This window comes from Hipposideros armiger, unplaced genomic scaffold, assembly GCF_001890085.2.
Source record: "Hipposideros armiger isolate ML-2016 unplaced genomic scaffold, ASM189008v1 scaffold_187, whole genome shotgun sequence".
Classification (NCBI taxonomy): domain Eukaryota; kingdom Metazoa; phylum Chordata; class Mammalia; order Chiroptera; family Hipposideridae; genus Hipposideros; species Hipposideros armiger.
The window spans coordinates 648,943-670,945 of record NW_017731537.1 but is presented as its reverse complement, the minus strand read 5'-3'; the positions used below and the strand labels follow the sequence as shown (position 1 = coordinate 670,945).

The window sequence follows — 22,003 nt, the reverse complement described above, 5'->3', positions numbered from 1 at the left end:
TCTACAGCTAAGATGGTGAACAACAGCTCAACCTGGAGCTGGGCTGCCGTGAGATGCCGGCAATAACGTAGGCTGCAGTGGGGCTGCAGTGAGCTGCCATAAGCTACCATGAGCGGCCATCCAAAGGCTGGTGACTGATCTGCCTCACCCGGGAAGAGCGCAATGATCACAATACCAACATGGGCCAGTGAAGCGACGTCCTCCACAACTAGGCTGAAGAACAAAAGAACAGCAACTTGTCTGTTCCTCTTCCATGATTCCCCAATGCTGTTCCCTCCCCCAATTCCCCAATAAAATCTTTTAAAAAACAAACGAAAAATTGTAATACTCAACATACACTGATAACAAAAGATGAACACAAGTCTGCAATTACAAGAGGTGCTCAAAGTGTCCACTTGTATACATTTTTTTGGCATCCCTGGTATTTAACCAAAGCTATAGAATCTTTGTCACATGATTAATTGGGCTGAGTCCATTTTACCTTTTCTCCCCTTTTATTTTTTCTTTTATAGAATTGACATTTTAGACAAGCCAATTATATAGATGTCACAGGTTGAAAACTTTGAACTGACAGTGAGCTAGTTATATGGAATTAGAGAATGTTACACAATATTTCTCAGGCCCAAACTTACAGAGCAAAATAGTAAGAAAAATCCCTTCAATGATTATTTACTGAGCATCTAGTGTCCCATCACAAAATGACACCAGGGAATAACTGCCTTTACTACATCAACAGAGGTAAGAAGGTGATTCTGAACAACACCATACATTTGTATAGTGTTTTAGGGTCTATAAAGCACTTGACTTTCACAGGATACTTTTTCATCTCACAGTGATGAAATAAAACCCCCAAACTCTGAATATCACATGTAAAAGACAATCTACTGAAACCTAAAAAACACTGATATTAAGAACATATCTGCATAGGTGACCATTTAGCTCAGTTGTTTAGAGCATGGTGCTGATAACACCAAGGTTGTTGTTTCGATCCCCATATGGGCCACTGTGAGTGCTCCCTCCCTAGAAAAATCAACTATGCCATTGTAGCATGAAAGCAATGTGTAACCAATGACCATGGCTGTTCCCCAATACAGTTTTTAAAAAAATGTATCTGCAGTATTCGTGACATTTTTGTGTTATAGATCTCAAAATTAAGTGATCAGCCAAATATTCACTTTGTTGTATATCACAGCCTGTAATTACTAAAGGAATTTGTTTGGTAGCACTAATAAAAAACTAAACATCTAAAACATAATTCTGAAAAAAAAAAGAATGATGGGGACTAATGGCAATGTGTCTTTTATTGTAATAGATTTTAAAAATTTTAATAAATAAATAAAACATATAATTCTGCTATAAACTGACATACAGCAATAAAGCAGCATTTAGGTTAGTTAACCTTTACTTGTATAATAAATTAAACAAAGAGAGTCCTTTGAGTATTTTTAGATGGAAGCCAACATTATTCCGAGCAGCGCAAAACAGTGCAGATTAATTTGTGTTCAGGGTGACAACATATTTAAAAAACCTCTCCTTGCAGATCTCTGACTGCTTTCTGGGTACAAGGTGTCTGTAGTGACAGCTGTTCACATGATATACTGGAGAGTTGGGCTTTGGGACAGTCCTGGTTTTGAATCCCACTTCTACTATCTGTCAGTTGTGTGTGTTTTGATAAGTTGCTTTACCTCTATAAAGTCTGGCTTCCACAAGTATAAATATTAATGCTCACTTTTGAGGGTTGTAAGGATTAAGTGAAAATTATAAAACTACTAGCAAACATCATTGAGGCATTCCTATGTGCCAAGTGCTATTTTAAAGGCATGTACATGCATTAATCCCTTTGGTCTTCACAGCACCCCTGTGAGGCTGGATACCATCAAGATCCCGGTTTGATAAATCTATAACTGGGTGCTGGGGCCATGACAGGTTGAGCTTTGCTGGGTCATGTAACTGTCAGGCAATGTCTCTGGGATTAAAACCAGGCCATCTGCCTCTACAGTCCCCCTCTTTATTAGCATGTTTTAATCCTGATGACATTTCCCCTTTACACTCACTTCTTCTCCATCATCCCCAAATCGCACCCACCTAAGCTGCCTGTGAGTTTGAAAGAACAGGGAAATAACTAAATAGAAACAGGAGAAAACCAGGGGACTTGGTTAATTTTTCTTTCACTGCTTTGACCCAAAAGGCACCATGCAAATCCAGATTAGCCAATTAGAAATGGAAAAATGCAATGACTTGAAACCTACTTAGAAGAGGGCTTAAGGGTTTAGTAGGAGAGAGGAGGTGTCCCACAGGAGACAGACAGGCTGATCCCATCCCCCGGCTTTCCAGGGACTAGGGGTTTTGCCTCCAAATGACCAGGAGAGGAGGCAGGGAGAATCAGACATGTACCTGGCAGTGGGGAAGGGTGGGTTTGGAGGGGTCCACTCCCACATGTACACACAAACCTACCTCTTTGGCACTGAAATTGCTTTCAGTTTATCACTCAGGCAAATTGGATTCATTCTGAGAGCAGAGATGCAAATTATAAGACAATTCCATTTATAAGACAATTCCACAAGATAAAACTTCATCCCGAAGATACTAATTTCTTTCAGCAGTAAATACATGCATTAGGTATAAACATAGGCAAGGCACTTTTCTTCATGGCTTTAATTGAAGGATGAAAGTTTCCTGGCAAATCACTGCTCTCCTGAAATTTCTCTAGATGAAATTAATAAAAAACAGTCAAGGAGGTGACCAATTAGCTCAGAGTGTGGTGCTGATAACACCAAGGTTGCTGGTTCAATCCCCACATGGGCCACTGTGAGCTGCGCCCTCCCTAAAAGAGTCAACGATGCCATTGTAGCATGAAAGCAATGTGTAACCAATGACCATAGCTGTTCCCCAATAAAAAACAAACAAACAAACAAAAAACAAAAAAAAAACAAAAAAAACAAAAAATACAGTCAAGTAAAGACATTTTTACTCTTAAGGTGTCAGTTTCTCCTTTCTGTGCACTCCACATTTTTGGAATGCATTTGGGTTGAAAGCAAGCAGCTTTCTTCTTGTCACTTCTTTGGTGAGTGGCTTTGTACTGGAGTGAAGTGTGCATGGGAATCACTTATGGTGTCTCTTGAAATGCAGAGTCCTGGCTCCCACACCAAGCCTACTCCTTCAGCATAGAATGCAGGCAGGTGATTGAGAAGCACAGTGTCGGCTCACAGTCATGACTTACTCATTACTGCAGAGGCTAAAAATATCAGGGTAGAGATTTCCCCCCCCAAATTAATAAGACAGATTTCTGAATGTTCAAGTGGTCACTTTTATAACAAGTTCAACTAGATATTCAAATAGCACAATTCATATGATCAGAAGAAAGTTTTCTTAAGAATTTAATCTAAAAGGTAGGAATTACCAGGGAGAGAATTCAGTGTATAATAATTCAGGGAACTCGTCAGGGCCACAGACAATCTTAATATCAGGTATAGTCTCATAAAGCCCAGACTTACACTATTTTACAGATGAAAAAACTGAGGGTAAGATGAAGAAACGTGCATGAAGCCCCAGTGACAGACAGTATGTGGTAGGCTGGGCTATCTATTCACGTGGGTTTCTCTTCACCATCACTCAGTACAATAGATAAAGTCTCCACCATTTGAGAAATGTGGAAATGGATGTTCAGAGAGGTTAAGAGGCTGGCCCAAAGTCACACAGCAAGTCATTGAGTACAGCTAATATTCCCATGGAACCTCTGACTGATATCAAAGTATATTAACTACTAGACTTTATGAAGAGCTCAAATGTCCTCTGTGTTCATGAGTTAAAAAGATTACCAAATCTCCATGTGGGAAATCTGTTCTAGGACCACAAAAACTCCTCAGTGAATGGCTTTGTTTGTTTGTTTTATTTTTAAATCACACTTCTTTAAAGAATCCCTTTTCTTGTTCTTCCCTGAGCAATCTGAAAAGTAACTGCTATTATCTCAACAGTTATTAAGAAACACTTCCCACTGCATTAATACTATAAAATTAAATATCTAAGTAGAAGGTTCAAGCACCATAAGCAGAGAAGAGTGTAAACAATCATATTCTGTAAGTAGCTCTTATGAGATTTGAGATTATCAACTTGCCACAAACCTCTCTCCGCAATATACTTAAAACATCCTCCCACCCAAAGATACACATCATAATTGCTCTAAAAGATAGCTCACATTAAACTTACTAAACACTACAGCACCCCTTTTAAAGGGCCGAACATTGCCTTAATGATTTGGCTAGTTGAAATCGCACTTTGGAGTATGAGTTTGGTACTTAAAGAGTGGAAATGTTGGTCTTTGTCAGTGAATATGGGAGATTCTTAATAGAAATTCCAGGAAACCCAGACCCGTGTGGCTGCATACTTGGAATACAAGTACGTATCATCGGCTACTTCATGTAGACTGAAGTTAGAAACTCAGGAGCAGAGATTTGGTCTAGCAAGTGAAGTACCATTGTCACCCCTGTTCTCCTCCCCACACCAATCAAGAGAGCCAAAGTCAGCAATGACAAAAGGCAGGTCCTCGAGAAGCTCACATTCTGGGGGGCACTAGCGAGACAACACAGGTACGGGAACAAACACACCCACATGAATAAAAGTCAGTAAAGAATGCCTTGAAGGAAATGAAATAAGGCAACAGATTAAGGAGTAAGGAGTTCAGGGGGGCTGCTTCAGATGCGGCGGTGTTGTCAGGGGAGGTGATAAATACAGCGACCCATGGCTGCACACGCATATGGTAATATGTACACGCATACATGGTGATACATGGCTGAGGCCAGAAGAAAGATTGTTTCTCATCCCTGCAGGGCGTCCAAATTTTTGCAATCATCACCATGTAGACAGCAGCGCTCTATTATTTTTAAATTTGAAAGGAGAGTTAATAATCACTGAGAAATGAGGGGTCACGTTTTTTTACTTTGGTATTTCCCTTTCCTGTTACAAATGACTTAGTAAGTTAGGCCACCCTTGTTTCTTTGCAAAACGGAATTTCAAGCCCCTGAAACAAAAAACCCTGAAGTGGCACCATGTTCACGAGGCGAACGCAGTGCTGCACTGTCACTAACAACAATGACAGTTGCTTCAGGGGGAGAGATCATTACTGGGCTGATTGCTATTACCATCCAGCAGGGGACAAAAGTGGTTTAGAACCCTGGCATCATGTGCAATTCCAAGAGTAAGACACAGAGGCAGAGATGAAGAGAACAGCCACTGTGCTTTCCATGGCCGGCTATCAAACGCTGCCAGGAAATGTGCAACTGTGTGGATTTCAACATATTGAATGTTCAGTCTTGAAGTGGAGTTTTCAGAATTGGGAAGCTAACTATTGAAAATGCTGCTTTGCTCCCTGGAGGGGCTGTTGACGACAAGACTGGCTCCCATGGGTCAAGCTTAGGTGGCCTTCACCACCTACTACTATCTTATCACTATAAAGTATTAATAGAAAGGCCGGTAAATACCTACAGTCTGAAGTGTACTTATTGACAGTAAAGACCCCAAAGCCCCAACCACAAAGATTCTAAATCAGTATATTTTGAATAAAAACTGAGAATCAACTTTTTTTTTTTTTTATGCTAACACTAAAATCAATTTTCACATAGGTGGTATAAGAATCACACTTGGAACAACACAGATTAGGCAACTTTAGATAAAAAGACTTGGTCTAAAAGGACAGTTTTCAAACCTTTGGCATCCATTGAGGGTTTTATATGTATGTATATGGCAATTTTCTTTTAGACATTTTATATTCCACAAAGAATTTGATGTGGACCTGCTAACTCTTATAGGGGAAATTCTGTGACAAAAAACTAATGAAAGATACCCAAAACAATATAATCTACTGATTAAAAAATGAAAAGTTAAACTGTAAAAGAAAAAAAAATCAACTTAAGTTAAATAATAATGGTGGTGATTATAATAACCATATTCCATAATTCATATATGCATACTATATGCTAAAAATTACTCCATCCTCACCATTGACGCTAACAAAACCATTAGAAATTTCAGCCAGGGCCGACCGAGTGGCACGTTGGTTAAGAGCTGGCTTGGGACGCCAGAGGGCCCCGGTTTGGATCCCACATATGAGGGCCAGTGACACTGCCCTCCACAGCTAAGATGCTGAACAACAGCTCAACCTGGAGCTGGGCTGCCATGAGTCACTGGTGACGGGGTAGGCTGCAGCCCCTGCTGCAGTGGGTTGCCATGGGCTACCGTATGTAGCCAGCAGCCAGCGTGAGCGGCCAGCAGCCAGCGTGAGCAGCCAACAGCCGCTGTGAGCAGCCGTCCAGAAGCTGGCGACTGATCTGCCTCGCCCGGGAAGAGCGCAATGATGGTGCCAACTTGGGCCAGTGAAGCAACGTCCTCCACAGCTAGACTGAAGAACAAAACGACAGCAACTTGCCTGTTCCCCTTCCCCCAATTCCCCAGCGCTGTTCCCATCCCCCAATTCCCCAATAAAAATCTTTAAAAAAAAAAGAAATTTCAGCCAGATAATTAGAACATCAAAAAGTAGTCACTATTGAAGTCGGAGCATCTACAGACATGGTGCTCACCCCTACTAGACTTGGTGCTTTTTAAAAAAAATTATATTTTACTTAAAAAAAATTTTTTTTAAGATTTTATTGGGAAATTGGGGGATGGGAACAGCGCTGGGGAATTGGGGGAAGGGGAACAGACAAATTGCTGTCCTTTTGTTCTTCAGTCTAGTTGTGGAGGATGTCGCTTCACTGGCCCATGTTGGTATTATCATTGTTCTTCCCAGGTGAGGCAGATCAGTCGCCAGCCACTGGACGGCCACTCGTGGCGGCTCTTGGCAGCTCACACTGGCTGCCAGCCACTCACGCTAGCTTTACAGCAACCCACTGCAGCCCTACTGCAGCCTACATTGTCGCCGGTGACTCACAGTAGCCCAGCTCCACATTCAGCTGTTGTTCACCATCTTAGCTGTAGAGGGCGCAGCGTCACTGGCCCTCATGTGGGGTCCAAACTGAGTTCCTGCTTCTCAGAGCTGGTGACCCAAGCCAACTCTTAACCAATGCGTCACTCAGCTGACCCGATGTTTTACTTTTTTAATTGAGATAAAAATACCATAAAACTATGGTATTCACCATATAAAGTGTACAATTCAGTAGTTTTCAGAATAGTCACAAAGTTGCACAACCATCACCACTATCTAATTCCATGCTTTCATCACCCCACAAAGAAAATGAAACCCTCACCCATCAGCAGTCACTCCCCAGTCCCTGCTCTCTCCAGCCCCTGGCAACCACTCATCAACTTTCCGTCTCTATTCAAAGCCTGCTTGTATAGGAAATAATTTTCATGTCCCCTTCAGAATTCTGAAATGAAATTTTGAGGTCCTATAACCTATATATTCATATAAATATTGGATAGGTTTAGCATATGCATATTATCAGTCTGTGTGTTACCCTTGATTTGGTTTGTGCATTCTCCCATGTTACTAGCTAAGCCTCCACAGCTTTCAAGGACTGAAGGCATTCCATCAGACGGATGTTGCATAATGCATCCCACTAATCTGGTGTTATTGGAATTTACATTTGAACATTGAGCTTTTAAAAAAACTAGTAACCAGATTTAAACATTTGTGTGTTGCTTTTCAAGAAACAATTCCAAAAAGAAGCTACCCCTATTATACTCTTAGTGTCTGCATATTTAGCAACTTGGCATGGGGTTGGAGTACAACCGTGAGTGCCCTCTGCCCTATCACATCCCACGTCTGGAACAAACGGAAGGCTAGCTCTCTCTTTGATCATAAGGAATGTGGTGACAGTCCCTATAGGACATTCGTTCCTCAGAAACACTTCCTAGAGACTCTGTTTAAAAAGTCCCAAGGTAGCTAGGTGGAACATTCAAGTCATATGCAAACGAAGATCAAAATAGAACTCTGTATTCAGCATTGTTTGATGACAAGCATTACCTCACCCACTCACAGCCAGGATTAGAGCCATAAAACCTTATTTCACAAACTATAATATTAGCATCCCAACTTGACTTGCTTCTGATTTCTAGCACCAGAAAAAAAAAATCGCCTTTTCTGTGATTTAGGTGTAGGACCTAATTGTATAGGATTTTGCATTTCTATAAAGGAGGCTGACACCCAGCTTCAGAATCAGCCAGGATTCTAGTCTTTTCTTTTTCTTTACTAGGGAAGCAGGGACTATCCTAATACATCCTCCTTTACTCTTCTAGCACACTTAAAAACCCACCTTTGGGCTCCACTGACTCCATTAGGTTAGAATTTGGTATTAAGTACCAAGGGAGGAAAAGGAGGTGTGTGTGGGAAGTGAGACTGAGAACAGAGAGAAGCACAGGACGGGCGAGGACTGAAGGGAGAACCTGTGCTCTTGCCCGAGCCCTTCACTTGGGAATCCTGAGGCGAACACGGCTGGTGTAAAGAGCCGGAGGCATGTCACAGGTGCCCAGCTTACAGTGGGACCCCCCACCCACACCTGGCACGTGCCGTTTCCTAGATACTCCTCACAGGAACACCTCTGCCTTCACGTTCAGGTTTAGGTTGCCTTGATTTAGTTTCTGTGTTAGCATTTGCCCAATAATAATTTTATTACAAAAGGTAAATGTCTTGTAAACTAATGGGAAACATATTGCTTGGCATAGTTTATAATGTCAGGATTTATGTTTCTAACACTGGAGGGTCTCTCTGACCTCGAAGATAACATAATGGAGCAGCAATGTGCAGCAAATGACTCTGTGTGATTTTTTATTAGTTTTCGTAATTGCCCCTTATTAATTTGCATGCACATAACAAGCACTCACCTTCACAGTCTGTCCGGCTTCGGGGCCATCCTAGAAGTAGGGGGAAAAACAAAACAAAACAAAACACAGAGGTGAGAAGAGACCACTGGTGTCTCCTGCTTATTCAGAAATATTGTCTGTTAATAATTTAGATCCAATTTCATTGTGTGTTAATTTACAATATTCACATGGGAACCATTCATGTCAAATGTGTGGGGCCAGACAGTTCTCCATTTTCTCCTGAGGGTAAGGGAGAAGTTATCTATAAAAATGATATAAATTATCCAGTGAGCCAGCCCCTTTGCTACTTTTCATGCTCTGTGCTCTCGGCCATGGTTTTAATTGCATTAAAGGAAAGTTGAAAATGTTCAGGGAGGTAAAGTATCACACCTTTTGGTTATCTTTAAATCAGTTGCAGTTTAATTAATGTCTGACTATTTTTAATCTCTACTCAGGAAATCTGCTATAAACATAATTCATTAAGCAAGAAAATGGGTTATCTCACATGGGACGAGCACCCCAAGTGCACCTTCTCTGGTTGTGCTGCCCTTGGGGGAGAAAGGTGGAAGCATTCGTTGTAGCATTTTCTCATTCTGGTTCCTTCGCTCATCTTTCCAAAGCCCAACAAAGCTACTTGCTTAGTTGAAAAGCAGCAAACTCACCCAGTTACCAGACACAGCACAAAGTCAAAGCAAGGGCTTAGCTGGTTTTGGGATAGCAGAACAAGCCAAGTTTCTAGCACCAGAAATTCCAAAACTGAATTAGAACTTTGCAAATTTAGGTAAGTCTTTCTACCTCTGTGTCCTAGACTAATGAGGTAAGAGTTCTTGGCCTGCTGTGGGGCCAGGATTAAGCAGAACTATGCAATCAGGGTTTTCAGACTTGAGACACAACCCATTTAGTGGGTCAGGAAGTTAAATTACTGGGTTGTGATCAGCACTAAAAACAAAAGAAATCAGACAACAGGACAAAAACTACTAGAATGCATAGGATGGGTAAACATTGTTTTGTGAAACATTGGTTTCCTGTATCTACAATAAGTATTTGTATGTGGGGTTGATTGTGAAATAAATACTTATATTACTGTGGGTTAAAGTTAAAAAGAAGTTTGAAAGTATTCCATATATAAAAGTATGCACAAGTCAGTTTGTATATCTATGGAATTTTCTAGTGAATCATGTTAGATAGCCAACACTAGCCATTTTATATAAATGTGAATTTTCTTTTAGTATTTCATTAAACACTGATAGATGTCTTCACCCACTCACCTTCGTTTGGTCTCTCTGGAAACATGATTTGCAGCATAAGCTTGATAAATCCCCACCCCAAGAGCTTATCTACTTGCTTAAAGGTGACTCAAATGGTGTGACATACAACACACACACACAAGATTTCACAGTGGAGTTTAGATACTATTAACACAGACACAGTGGTCAAAAAAAAATTTTTTTTTTTTTGAGAAGCAGATGAGCATTTTTAGTCAGAGCCTCTCAGGACCTGAAAACAGTAGCTTTCTTTAACTGTTCCCTTTGGTGGACAGATGAGGAGAATAGAGGAAGGGTGTTAAAGATTCAGTTTAACTAAAGCACTGAGTACAAGGTCTCATATTATGGGGTAAACCATGCCTTTCCAAAGTGTTATTACAGCATCACCAACTTTCAAGGCCCCAAAGGACTGTAATATATTTTGATACCCCCAGCTCTCTCCATGGGGCACCTGAGGGGCTCATGGCATACTGCAATGATTGGCTGAGTTCCCACAGCTGGTGATCCACCATGGACAGCCTCCTGTCACATCCCCGAGTGCTGGCTCAACCTCTGCCTCAAGATCTCTAGTGACTGGGGGTCTCCTTTCTTTACTAGGAAGCAGACCACACCAACTATTTGATCAATCCAGCTTCTGACCAATCCATAATCAACCACTGAAGCTTGATTTACAGATACAGCAAAGGTCTGCCCTCCCAGGGCAAGGACCCACCTAAGTTGCATATCTCACTACTTCACTGGAGGTAGGGCGGGGCTAAGCCCATGCAGTGCTTAAAACATGGTTGGTTACCATGGAATGAAAATGACTTGCCCAGCTCTAGCTCTAGTAAAAATTCTAGGACGTTGTAACATCTATTAAATTTCTTGTCCATTACTCCCACTTGTTTTGTAAACAGTGCTGCAGACATCGTCTCTGCTGATATTCCACAGTCTACCTCGGGCCAATGGACAGTAGGATGATACTGGATTAGTAACCGATTTTTCTGCTACTATGTAAGACACGAATAAGCACAGCTGCCTTCCCAGTTAAATGGTAGGTTAAAAGGAGAGAAAACCCAATGGTAGGATTTGTAAAGAAAGAAAAAATCCTTTCTGAGCCTCTGTACGCTCACCTGCATGGCAAAGGTAAGGGAAGTCCCCTGGAAATGCTTCTCCACCGCCGACCCTACTCTCTGGGTTGCCTGAAACAAATCAGCCACTTCATCGGGATGCAGGTCTCGGAAGCGCTCCACGGGCCGAAGGGGACACACGAGGACATCTGCAGTGAAGTGTGTTAAGGGACACGCAGCTTGCTTTGGGTATTTTTATCAAGAAGTTTGTGCTTACCATCTTGAATCCCCCAGGCCCAGGGCCTGAACTTCCAAAGACTAAAAGATAAAGAAACAAATATTTACCAACCACAGAACTCCAAGGAGTTCAAAGGAAGCTTACAAACATGGTTAATTATACTTTGAAGGAGAAGCCATGGTGCACTGAAGAAATTCTTTTAAGAGAATGGGACATTTGTGCTCAGAGAGACCCAGGTGCTGGCTGAGAAAATTATGCCAAGAGGTAAGATCTATTCTGAATCATTATTTCCTGGCCCCTTCTGTAAAGCTCTGTCTTCTTAAGAAGCCAAAGGCACTGAGCTGAAAAAGCCACTGGAATATCCAGTTTGTTTCTCTACATAGAACCCCGTGATTAAAATTTTAATTTCAAAAAATTTTAGAGACATATGTAATGAAAATACAATAGTAGTTTTATTTATTTTATTTAGTAAAAGGAGTGCAGACATTTTGAAAATGTACAGTGTACTTCATCTATAACCAAGAGATGTGCCATTTGGTTAAACAATTTATGACAAGCTTTCCTCAAACTGATCATTAAGAATTCAAGAAGGCAGTTGAAGGTAAATCATTAATTTAAGAAAAGGGTTGTCTGCTTTTGTAAACAAAACTATCTTAATGCATTCGGTAAGTTAGACAAGTCAACATATTTACATTATTAGCCTGAATAAACAACAAGGTCTAGAGAAAAAGGATATATAAATGGGATCGTTTGTTGGTAGCAAATCGATATTCAATGCTATATCATCCATAACACTTCAGTTCTTTTTTGTATTTGAACTCATCATGTATGTGTGGATATATACATATATACACATGTATACATACATATGTATACACATAAGATCTATTTAAGTTTTTGTTTAGCTTTTAGATACCAGCAGGAGAAAAAAAGCATCCTAATGTTTTTTTCTGTGTCTTTCTTTTTTCCTTTTTTCTTGTTGTTTTAAGAGAACATGCTTCTGCCTAGAGCTAAGCAGCTAAGGGTCATAATAAAACCACAATTCTACAACTGCTAGTCTCTCCAGAATATCAAGATGTGAGCCCATCATACTATTGGTAGAACTCAGGGCCCAAGGGGAATGCACTGAGCTCAGTTGGGCAGGCCTGATTTCCACAAAAGAAGGGGGAAAATAGAAAGAGGGAAAACTGATTAATTTTGCTCATAATCAGATGTATGTCAACGGGGTAAACTAGGAAAAGGAGCATTTGTTTAATCTGAGTTCATTTTTCAAGAGAGGAGAAGGGAGGCCTTCACCCCACAGGGCATCTGATACTTAAAAAGATAATTATCCTTCTTTGGCAGGGCTCCTTTATTATCATGGGTCATTGAACCATTTAGAAATGAAGAATTTCCTTTTATTTCCTTTTAGCAGATTGCCAGTCTCTACTCCCACTGAGTTGCTTTCATTTGTTAAAAGAGACCTTTCCCCATCTTCTTCCTCCCTGCTTTAATTTACAGGGCCTGACTTCACCAAACCACAGCAAGATGACAACTTTTCAAACTTCTAACAGTATCCGTAATTTCTGTAGTAGGCTACATCTACACACAGCAACTGGGTGAGGAAGGAACATTTTATTTAAACAATTGCTTACTGTGAAAACTGGTGTAAAAATCTGACAATCTTTGTATCTAATCAAAGTAATATCAACAACATTCAAAAAAAATTTGTTTTAATGCCATAAAAACTTACTATATCACCTGTCCCTTTTGCATGTCTGATGCTCAGGATTGGCTTGACCCAATGTCTAATGATTCAAAATGTTTATGGAATCAAATCAAAATGTCTGAATCTGTCAGATGTTTTATACTGTGTAGTATATCCAACCGCAGGGTGATACAACACATACATTTATTACTTTAACTAAACATCAATAATATTAGTAATGCAACATGTCATAAAACAGCTAAACAGGCTAAACACGTTCTCATTTAGGTGACTGTTTTCTACCAGCCCATTTAGGCAACATTGTACTGACAGATATAGTCTCTGTAATTCAACCCTTTGCTAAGAAGTCATCTTATCTACATCACAGGCACTGTGCTTCTATGCAAATAATAAGATAAAATAGAGATAACTTTCAAAGGTGATTATTTGGGCAGATATGCATGTGGGTGATCACTGTCTTTGTGTTGTTGAGACCCAGAGGAGAGCCAAAGAGGCATCTTAACCTGGCAGTGGCCACACAGGTAGGCTCCACACACCTTTGCAGGGAGTCACACAGGGTGGGGCTGTGGAGCTCCGAGTGCTGTGTAAGTAGAAGCAGATTCACTAATCCAAACACACTCCCCAGGCCATTCTAGGCACTAAATGGGCATCAGAAAGTCAAGATCAAGCATCTTCTTTCAGTTCCTTTAAAGCCAAAGCAGAAAGGACCCTGTGCCTTCACCTCCCCACAGGTTTCACCCTGACGGATGCCCACCTACCTCCAGAACCTCCCCTTTCCCGGCCCCTCTCTTGCATGCTGCACGTGAGCCACGTTTGTTTTCTTTTTGTTCCCCAAACACACTAAGCTCCCTCCCAGCAGCTGGAGCCTTTTTCCTGGCTATTTGTTCTGCCTGGAATTCAGTTCCCCATGATCTTCACATGTTTGCTCTTTCATATAATTCAGATTCTAATTCCGCTGACACTCTCTCAAAGGAACAGTTAACTGCTAGGTGGTTTAAACTGCTACCTGTTAACTCATTCTTACATCATCCCAATTTAGTCTTTCACTAGCCCTTGCCACCTGCTGGTAGTAGTCTTGGTTCGTTACTACCTACTCAGGTGAGAGTGTAAACTCCATAAGAGTGAAAACTTTGTCCTGTTTACTGCTATTTCATCACCACCTGTAACACCAGAGACATCTAATAAATATTGCCAGGATGAGTGAATAAATCTTAAACCAGACCCTCTTATCAGTCACCTCTGAGTACTAAGACCCTGATAAAATGGAGACAACATTCATTTATTATACTTTTCAATTACCTATACAAGATTGGAATAGTCTGCAACTTTTTTGTTGTTGTTGTTCTTGTTTTAATTTAAAGAGGTTTATCCTTAATGTCTAGCATAGTTAGAACTAATGCTGGATAAGAGCTAGGGAAATGTAAACTCATTTATAATGTAAACTAATTTTCATATGAGCTCAAAGGAAATACATTTATGAAGGTGAAATCCTTTTTAAAAACTCTTTTATAATACAAACAAGTGGTTTTTAAAATATTCAGAGTTTCAGATAAACTACACAAAGAAAAATGCTGGTTTATATACTGTGGTTACGAAATGTAATTCATTTGTTCATTCAGTGAACAGTGAGCACCTGTAAAGTGTCAACATTGGGCTAGTCGTGCGGAATAGCAGAGGGTGTGGAGTTGCTCCCGTCCTTCTAGTCCAGGAGACAGGCATTGGAACAGACAACTACAGTACTGGGGAGGTACCGATTAAGCACAGAGGGCTAGGGAAGCAGAGAGAGACTCAGTGCTGTGGGAACTTGGGGCACCTTCGTAAGGCAAGCGTCCCAGGGTAACCATGAGTAACCTCTGAGTGCGATGGATTAGCCCATGGCTACCTGAAAATATAAATGGGTTCATAATGGATTTGAGGCAGACCAGCAAACTTTCTGCAAAGGGCCAGATGTAAATATGGTGGACCATATACCCAAGCAACCATAGACAATACAAACCCTAGTAGGTGTGGCTATATTCCAGTAAACCTTTATTTTATTTTATTATCTTGTTTCCCTAAGATTTTATTAGGGAATTGGGGGAAGGGAACAGCATTGGGGAATCGAGGAAGAACAGACAAGTTGCTGTCCTTTTGTTCTTCAGTCTAATTGTGGAGGATGTCACTTCACTGGCCCATGTTGGTATTATCATTGTGCTCTTCCTGCGTGACGCAGTGGCTCCTCGGCCGCTCACGGTGGCTCACGGCAGCCCACGAAAGGGCACGACAGCTGCCAGCCAGCCCCACTGCAGCCTACACCATTGCCAGCAACTCACGGCAGCCCAGCTCCAGGTCGAGCTGTTGTTCATCATCTTAGCTGTAGAGGGCGCAGTGACACTGGCCCTAATGTGGGATCCAAACTGGGGCCCTGCTGCTCAGAGCTGGTGTCCCAAGCCAACTCCCTACCAATGCGCCACTTGGCCGGCCCCAGTAAACCTTTATTTACAAAAAGATAAGGCTGGCAGGGTTTGGTCCATAAGCATTAGAGTGTCAACCCATAGTTTAGAGGAATCATATTAGCAAGAAGTAACTAAAGGAAACCAGAAGTATTTGGGGGCTTCTTCCTCTTTTCCTAAGCTGAGGACTCTAATGTTATCTTAATAGCATATTAGATAAAAATGATGGTATCTTACAAAATTTGACTTTCTAAGAAAAATATCTGAGCATGGTAGAGCATGTTTATGACCCTGTACAATATTTCTGATGCATTTAAAGACTAATCACAACCAGAAAATGTGTTACGGTATTGACAACACGTAATAAATCATGAGTATCATTCCCCAATGCGACTAAAGGACTTTCTATCATCTCTAATTGAAAAAATGAGGCATATCATGTGCAAACACTTGAGAGTACCAAAACTGTGTTATTCACACATTCATCTGAGAATAAAAGTATTTTCTCCAAACAAGTGCAAAACACCATGTTGCGGGAAAATGGCGGCTGGGAGGAGGGCTCCCTGAGTTCTCCCCTGGAAATCGCCGCAGTTTGGACTGCTGAACCTCAGCCAACAAACCTCTACCCTGCACACAGAGCAGCGAAGAGACTCCCATGCCGAGTACTTAATGGTGGGCAGACGGGTGGGGGAAGAGGGAGGCGAGACACGGGGCCTCAGAGAGCAGATCGGAGAATGTTCCCGCAGCTCGCTCCCTGCACCTCACAGCCGCCTAGAGAGCAGCAAGAGCGCGACCGTTTGCAGTCTGAGGCAGAAGCCTTGGCCGGGTGAGTGGGGGAAGAGAGAGAGAGAGAGAGGAGACGTGCGTGCAGAGGTGTGGTCGGCACCCATGGCTGTGGAGCGCGGGAACCCAGAAGACAGAGTGGAGAGCATTGCAGCGCCAGGGCGGGCTCAGTCCCTGCCCCCACCCGTCCTGCTGGGAGAGCAGCAGGAGCTCGGCTGGAGCGTCTGAGGCAAAAGCCTCAGCTCAAAATAGCAGTGGGCCTTTTTTTTTTCTTTAGTTCTCTGACAGAAAGCAAAAAAATTCATAGATAAGAATCCACCCCCACCCTCTCTCAGAAACCTTGGACCACGCCCCGCCAGAGCCTTAAGCCGACTCCTGACTGGAGGAGTAGGGTCAGATTACAGAGGCGCTCCTACTCCCAGGGGGTTGAGAAACTCCTCATGAGAAGAGGCTGCAGGAGCATGCGCCTACACACACTCCATCCCCACCTCTCCTGCACGGCTTGGGAGGCAGGGCAACTTCAGCTGCTGAATCACTCGCAGACCTCCTGCAGGTGGCTTTTAGCAGCTCTGAAATCTCCACCCCTCCCCTGCAACAGCCTCCAGTGGAAAGAGTGCCTGAAGATCCACATCTACCCTTCTGGCTACACAGCACTCAGCGTGCCTCTGGGCAGGTGAGAGCAGAAGTTGCATTGACTCTGTAAAAACTACCAATCACACCTCATAACCCCACTCATCTAAAATAGACCTGCATTGCCAGGGTCACTCTATGCGCCAGATGGCCTGCTCTGCCCCCACAAGACGCAGAGGAGTTTGTGTATAGCAGAGGACAACCTGGGGAGAGCTTGGCGTACTTCAGCCAAGACTGGCACTGGTTGTTTCTTGTTCTTTGTTTTTGTTTTTTTCTTGGCATGTTATATTGTTGTTAATTTGGTTCTTTTGGGTGTTTCCGGGGTTTTTTTTGTTGGTTGATTGTTTTGGTTGTTTCTGTTTTTTTTTTCTATTTCATTATTATCATTTTTAGTTCTTAATATAGTAATTTATAAAGGTGTATATATGTGTATATATATGTCCATATATATGGGTGTGTAGACATATATTTTTTTCTCTCCTTTTTTTCTTTTCTACTCTCTCTCTCTCTCTCTCTCTCTCTCTCCTTTTCTTCTTTCTTTTCACTGCTCCACTTTTCTTCCTTCTTTCCATTTTTCTGCATTTTTTGGGGGGGTGTTCCTATTTCGTTTCTCATGTTTATTCTATTTGTTATTTTATTATATTTTATTTTGTTTTGCCTTTTGTTCCTTGTTTTGTTGTTGTTTTGTTTTTGTTTGTTTTATCCTTTTGTATGCTTGATATTTCTGTACATGTTGAGTGTAGGTTGTTGGTTGTTTTTTACATGTTACGGTATCTGGTTTCCTTTGGTGGCTGTTGTGGTTGTGCTTGTTGATCTGTTTTGCTCTAAAATCACTCTACAGCAGGGCCCAGACAAAGAGGCACAAGAATCATCACACCCAGAGACCAACTTTAGATAAAACCAGAACATTATAGGGTTTGACCTACAAGAGTCACACCCAAAGGGAAATTGCTATAGGCACAAGAGCCCATAGAGGTCAACCACACACAGAAGCTTATCAGTGTGGACACAGCTAATCAGTCTGGGAGTCAATCCCACCTACTGACAAGCCAAAAGCAATCAAAATTCATCTTCAACAGGAGAAGACACACAACACAGGAATACCTCTAGTAAACACACACAGGAGAAAAGGGAGACTGAGTAGTTCAAATATAAAGGACACATACCACATAAGTCCACCCAGAAAAGACTGAGAGACCTAGGAGATCTATTACATCGAAGCAAGCACAGAGAGTCAGCCAGAATGAAGAAACAAAGAAACACATCCCAAATAAAAGAACAGAAGAAACCTCCTGAATCAGTGGAACTAGAGGAAATAGAGGTAAATAACCTATTGGAGACAGAGTTCAGAACACTAATTATTAGAATGTTCAAGGAAATCAATGAGAATATAAAGAAAAATAGAAAAATGAATAACAACCAGCTAGAACTAAAGAATACAATTACTGAATTAAATAAAAAATTCAATGGAATTACTAGCGGATTGATGAAGCAGAGGATTGAATCAGTGACTTAGAAGACAAGATAGCAGAGATCATCCAAGCGGAACAACAAAAAGAATAAAAAACATTGAAAATAGTTTAAGAGAGCTGGGCGATAACATCAAGTGCAACAACATGTGCATCATAGGAATACCAGAAGGAGAAGAGAGGAAGCAAGGGATCGAGAACATATTTGAAAATTTCCCTAACCTGGCAAAGGAAATTGACATTCAAGCCCAGGAAGTGCAGAGCGTTCCAACCAAGATGATCCCAAACAGGCCCACACCAAGACACATTATAGTAAAAATGGCAAGGGTGAAAGACAAAGACAGAATCCTAAAAGCAGCAAGGGACAGGCAGCAAGTTACGTACAAGGGCACCCCCATAAGAATATCAGCCGACTTTTCTGCAGAAACTCTGCAGGCCAGAAGGGAGTGGCAGGAGGTCTTCAAAGTGATGAAAAACAAAGGTCTACAACCTAGATCGCTTTACCCAGCAAGGTTATCATTTAAAATTGAAGGAGAGATAAAGAGCTTCCCAGAAAAGAATAAGCTAAAGGAATTCATTACCACCAAGCCAGCATTGCAGGAAATGTTAAAAGGGCTTTTTTATGCAGAAGAAAGAGAAAACAACGTAACTAACAAAGACCAGGAACACAAATAACAAAATGGCAATAACTAGGCACCTATCAATAATCACATTAAATGTAAATGGATTGAATGCGCCAATCAAAAGACATAGGGTGGCTGAGTGGATAAGAAAGCAAGACCCTTGCATATGCTGTATACAAGAGACTCATCTCAGATCAAAAGACACATACAGGCTGAAAGTAAAGGGATGAGGTAAATTATTTCATGCAAATTGAACTAAGAAAAAAGTTGGAGTAGCAATACTTATATCAGATAAAATGGACTTTAAATTGAAGAATATAATAAAGGACAAAGAAGGGCTCTTCATAATAATAGAGGGATTGATCCAACAAGAGGACATAACCCTAGTAAATATCTATGCACCTAACTTAGGAGCCCCTAAATATATAAAACAGATATTGACAGACATAAAGACAAAGACCAACAGTAACACTATCATAGTAGGGGATTTCAACACCCCGTTGTCACCAATGGACAGACCCTCCAGAGAGAAAATCAATGTGGAAACAGTGACCTTAAATGACACATTAGAACAGCTGGATTTAACAGATATTTTCAGAGCATTTCACCCCAAAGCTACAGAATATACATTCTTCTCAAGTGCACATGAAACATTTTTCAAGATAGGCCACATGTTAGGCCATAAAACAAGTCTCAATAAATTTAAAAAGACTGAAATAATATCAAGTGTCTTCTCTGACCACAATGCTATGAATCTAGAAATCAATTATAAGAAGAAACCCGGAAAGCTCACAAATACATGGAGGCTGAATAACATGCTACTAAATAGTGAGTGGGTCAAAACTAAGATCAAGGAGGAAATCAAAAGCTATCTCAAGACAAATGACAATGAAAACACCACAACCCCAAACCTCTGGGATGCACGAAAGCAGTCCTAAGAGGAAAATTCATAGAAGTGCAGGCATACCTAAAGAAGCAAGAAAAATCTCAAATCAATAAGTTATCCTTACACCTCAGGGAACTGGAAATAGAACAGCAAAATAACCCCAAAGGAAGTACAAGAAAGGAGATAATAAAGACCAGAGTGGAAATAAACAAAATAGAGACCAGAAAAACAATACAAAAGATCAATGAAACTAAGAGCTGGTTTTTTGAGAAGATAAAATTGACAAACCTCTATCCAGACTAACAAAAAAAAAAAAGAGAGAGAGAGAGAGAGGACTCAAATTGGTAAAATCAGGAATGAAAGAAGCGAAGTGACAACACACTCCACAGAAATACAAAAAAAATTAAGAAGTTACTATGAGCAACTATATGCCAACAAATTTGACAATCTGGAAGAAATTGATAATTTTCTAGAAGCATACAACCTTCCAAAGCTAACTCAAGAAGAAACAGAAAACATGAATAGACTAATTACTACCAAGAAAATTGAATCAGTAATCAAAAAGCTCCCAACAAACAAAAGCCCCAGACCAGATAGCTTCACAAGTGAATTTTACCAAGCATTCAAAAAGGAATTATCACCTATTCTTCTCAAACTATTCCAAGAAACCCAGAAGGAGGGAAGGCTCCCAAACTCTTTCTATGAAGCCACTATCACCCTGATTCCAAAACCAGATACCATACAAAAAAGGAATACTATAGTCCGATACCCCTGATGAACAGACATGCCAAAATCCTCAACAAAATTTTAGCAAACAGAATTCAGCATATATTAAGAAGGTCATACATCATGATCAAGTGGGTTTCATCCCTAGTATGCAAGGTTGGTTCAACATCTGCAAATCAATTAATGTGATTCATCACATCAACAAAATGAAAAATAAAAATCATATGGTCATATCAATAAATGCAGATAATGCATTTGACAAAATACAGCAGTCATATATGATAAAAACTCTTAGCAAAGTGGGAATAGAGCAATCATATCTCAATATAATCAAGGCCATATATGATAAACCCACAGCTAACATCATACTCAATGGGGAAAAGCTAAAACCATTCCCCTTAAGATCAGGAACAAGACAAGGCTGTCCACTTTCTCCACTTTTATTCAACATAGTTCTGGAAGTTGTAGCCACAACAATCAGACAAGAAAAAGAAATAAAAGGCATTCAAGTAGGTAAGAAGGAAGTAAAATTGTCATTATATGCAGATGACATGATACTATATATAGAGAACCCCAAAGACTCCATCAAAAAAATATTGGAACTGATAGACAAATTCAGTAAGGTAGCAGGATACAAATTCAATATTCAGAAATCAGTTACATTTGTATATACCAATAATAAACTATCAGAAGGAGAAATTAAGAAAGCAGTTCCATTTACAGTTGCTTCAAGAACTATAAAATACTGAGGAATAAATTTAACCAAAGAAGTAAAAGACCTGTACTCAGAAAATTATAAGACACTGAAGAAAGAAATAAGATACAAATAAATGGAAACACCTACTATGCTTATGGGTAGGAAGAATTAATATAGTTAAAATGTCCATGCTGCCTAAAGCAATATGTAGATTCAATGGAATTCCTATCAAACTATCAAGGGCTTTTTTCACAGATATAGAAAATATAATCCTAAAATTTATATGGAACTATAAAAGACCCTGAATACCCACAGCAATCCTGAGAAATAAGAACAAAGTCGGGGATATCAAGTTACCAAACATTAAAACACACTACAAGGCTACAGTAATCAAAACAGCATGGTACTAGCATAAAAACAGGCACATAGATCAATGGAACAGAATAGAGAGCCCAGAAATAAATCCATGCATATACAGGCAGTTAGTCTCTGACAATGGAAGCAAGAATTTACACTGGGGTAAAGATAGTCTATTTAATAAATGGTGCTGGGAAAACTGGAGTGACATATGCAAAAAAAAATTGAAACTGGACTGCCTAGTTACACTGTATACAAGAACAAATTCAAAATGGATTAAAGATTTAAATGTAAGACCTGAAACCATAAAACTCCTAGAAGAAAATATAGGGTCTAAATTTGCAGAC

General features: G+C 40.6%; 1 protein-coding gene across 2 annotated transcripts in view; it reads right to left on the bottom strand.

Moving 5' to 3' along the window:
- Positions 1 to 22,003, bottom strand: part of FHIT (fragile histidine triad diadenosine triphosphatase) — an 874,164-nt gene that overhangs the window by 262,554 nt on the left and 589,607 nt on the right. For both annotated transcript variants that reach the window (XM_019652776.1, XM_019652777.1), the window contains exons 3-4: positions 11,171 to 11,316; positions 8,815 to 8,844 (exon numbers count right to left, since the gene is read on the bottom strand). In XM_019652776.1, the coding sequence (XP_019508321.1) occupies positions 8,815 to 8,844; positions 11,171 to 11,316 (176 nt within the window). The remainder of the gene's footprint in view (positions 1 to 8,814; positions 8,845 to 11,170; positions 11,317 to 22,003) is intronic.